General features: G+C 45.4%; 1 protein-coding gene across 1 annotated transcript in view; it reads left to right on the top strand.

Annotated features, from left to right (window-relative positions):
* Positions 1-1,935, top strand: part of LOC138866647 (cell adhesion molecule Dscam2-like) — a 113,962-nt gene extending 112,027 nt beyond the window's left edge. The window contains exon 4 of the mRNA XM_070139811.1: positions 1,841-1,935. Coding sequence (XP_069995912.1) covers positions 1,841-1,935 — 95 coding nt within the window. The remainder of the gene's footprint in view (positions 1-1,840) is intronic.
* Positions 1,936-2,500: the final 565 nt, after the last annotated feature.

Below are 2,500 nucleotides of genomic sequence, written 5' to 3'. Positions count from 1 at the left end.
GAGAAAGAGAAAGAGAGAGCGTGTGAAATATAAACTGTTTAAAAAAAAAAACATATACACACCGAGGGAAAGAAATCTACCAGTAAAAGAACAAAGAAAGAAATGAGTAACATGATATTCAGGAAAACCAAGAATGCGCGGGAAAATCGCAAAATCTTTTACGCCCGTTGCCCCTGTCACAAAAGGGCGACGCGCTAAATGCTAAACGTCACACCAGATTGCGTTCTTCTTACACAACATTTCTCACTTTATCTCCCGATGTTTCAAGAGACATAGTTAATCAAATCCAACGGGGACACGTTACAGAAACTCCGAGAGGACACACAGTACGGACTTCTCAATTTGCGTGTTTGTGTTGCGAACTGTTCCCTGTGCGTGTGTTCGTTCGTTTGTGGCTTCGGGAATATTTGCGTTGGCGTGTGGGAGGTGAGTGGGTTGGCTTTCGCGTGCGGTGGGTTGGCGTGTGCAAAGGTGGTACGTATTATGGGCGTGAGTGTGTGTGTGTTTGTGTTTGTGTGTGTGTGTGTGTAGGTATATATGTGTGTGTGTGTGTGTGTATGAGTGTGTGCATGTGCCACTGTGTTTGCCAGTGTGTGTGTACAAGATCTATATACTTGTGTGTGTATTCCATCGGCTAGCACACACACGCGCGCGCATGCGTGTGTGTGCGTCTAAATGCTTTTGAGTGAATGATCTCTAAGAATCTGGTCTGGACCGTCTCATTCAACAAAACAACTTTATTCATAATTGAGTGTCTGAGTCACATGAATGTTATTCATTTGACTAAAAGGCAACATTTGAATATCCATCGCTTAATTATACACGCTCGCCTTCAATTATTTGTATATTCAGTTAGTTCAGGGTTGAGTTAACGCTTTTACACGGTTTGAATAAGCCGACCGTTTTAATTAACGGTCGGAAAAAAGAGATGGGACGAACTAAACTCTTCCCCCAAAAAAGGAAATATAACAAAAAGAACAATAAGAACAATGGACAACACATAAAACTGCGAAGAATGTAATTAAAAAATTCTTTATTGCAACTTGATTACAACAGATTAGCGCTTTGCTGATGCGTGCGGTAATCCTTGGCGGGCTTTGAGTCGGACTTCCCGCGCCAGAGCCAGCTAGGGCGTGGATGCACGTGGGGCGTATTGCCAGAGCCTCGGCCTCTCTCTCTTTCTCTTTCTGTCTGTCTGTCTCTGTCTCTGTCTCTCTCTCTCTTTCTCTTTTTGTCTCCCTCTCTCTTTCTCTTTCCTTTCTGTTCAGCTCTGTCTCTCCTCTCTGTTCTGTCTTCTTCTTCTCTCTTTCTCTTCTCTCTTCTCTCTTCTTCTTCTTTCTTCTCTCTTTCTCTCTCTCTCTCTCTCTCTCTTTCTCTTTCTGTCTGTCTCTGTCTCTCTGTCTGTCTCTGTCTCTGTCTCTCTCTCTTCATGTCTGATTATCTGCTTGTCTGCCAGTCTATCTGTCCCTCCCATCTCCTCCCTCCTTCATTATCTATCTATCTCCTTCCCTCCCTCTCCCTCACTCACCCTCCCACTTTCTCCCTCTCCCTCTTTCACCCCCCCCCCCGCATACCCACCTCCCTCTTCTTCAGTCCTTCATTCCTTCATTCGCTGAGGCCGAATCAGCTGTTACTACACCACTGCAACCTCCCTCCCTGATGCTTCTTATCCTGTTCGCCGACGCTGAGTCACATCATCCGTGTTGTTATAACTTCGGCGGTTGCAACGACACACTTATGTCTCAACCTTCATATCAAGGCCACAGTCATATTGCTCACTTCATATCAAGCGCACAGTCATATTACAACGATAGGCTTATGTTCCAACCTTCATATTAAGGTCACGGTCATATTGCACACTTCATATCAAGGGCACAGTCATATTACAACACACATGCTAAATATGCCGTCAATCAGTCATTTTGCAACCTTTAGCGAAACGAAACAAGCACACCACATCTTTGACACCCATGCATACGGAAACGTCCACACTCCTTATTTCATTCATACGTCTGTGATATTTGGAGGTCTTGTCACCCCCCCCCCCCCCCGTGAAACGAAACGAAACAGTCACACCACATCCCCTTCACACCAATAAACCACAACTGTCCCCCAGCAAGAGTACCTCCCTGGCCTCCGCAATACCATCAGCTGATTCCACCCGGAGACCACAGACGAGGCACAGGATCGCGAGGCCTGAGGGTGCCTTCGCAAGGGGCGCACACACACACACACACACAAACACACACACACACACACAGAAACACACACACACACACCGTTGCCAAGGGAGACGATCGTGATGTTGGAATTCATGCTCCCTTAAGATATTAACCGACGGGTAAGCTTTCATTACCGGACGGGCATGGTGACGATGATAAAGATTGGAATTATATAACACGGGTATGATAATAATGATTGGGATGATATAACGAATGATTAGGATGGGGGGATAGTGATAATGGGAATATTGATATTGATAATGGTAATGGTGATGATG

Source organism: Penaeus vannamei, chromosome 26 (genome assembly GCF_042767895.1).
Source record: "Penaeus vannamei isolate JL-2024 chromosome 26, ASM4276789v1, whole genome shotgun sequence".
NCBI lineage: Eukaryota > Metazoa > Arthropoda > Malacostraca > Decapoda > Penaeidae > Penaeus > Penaeus vannamei.
Note: the sequence above shows the minus strand (reverse complement) of the source record. Positions and strands in the feature narration are given on the sequence as shown.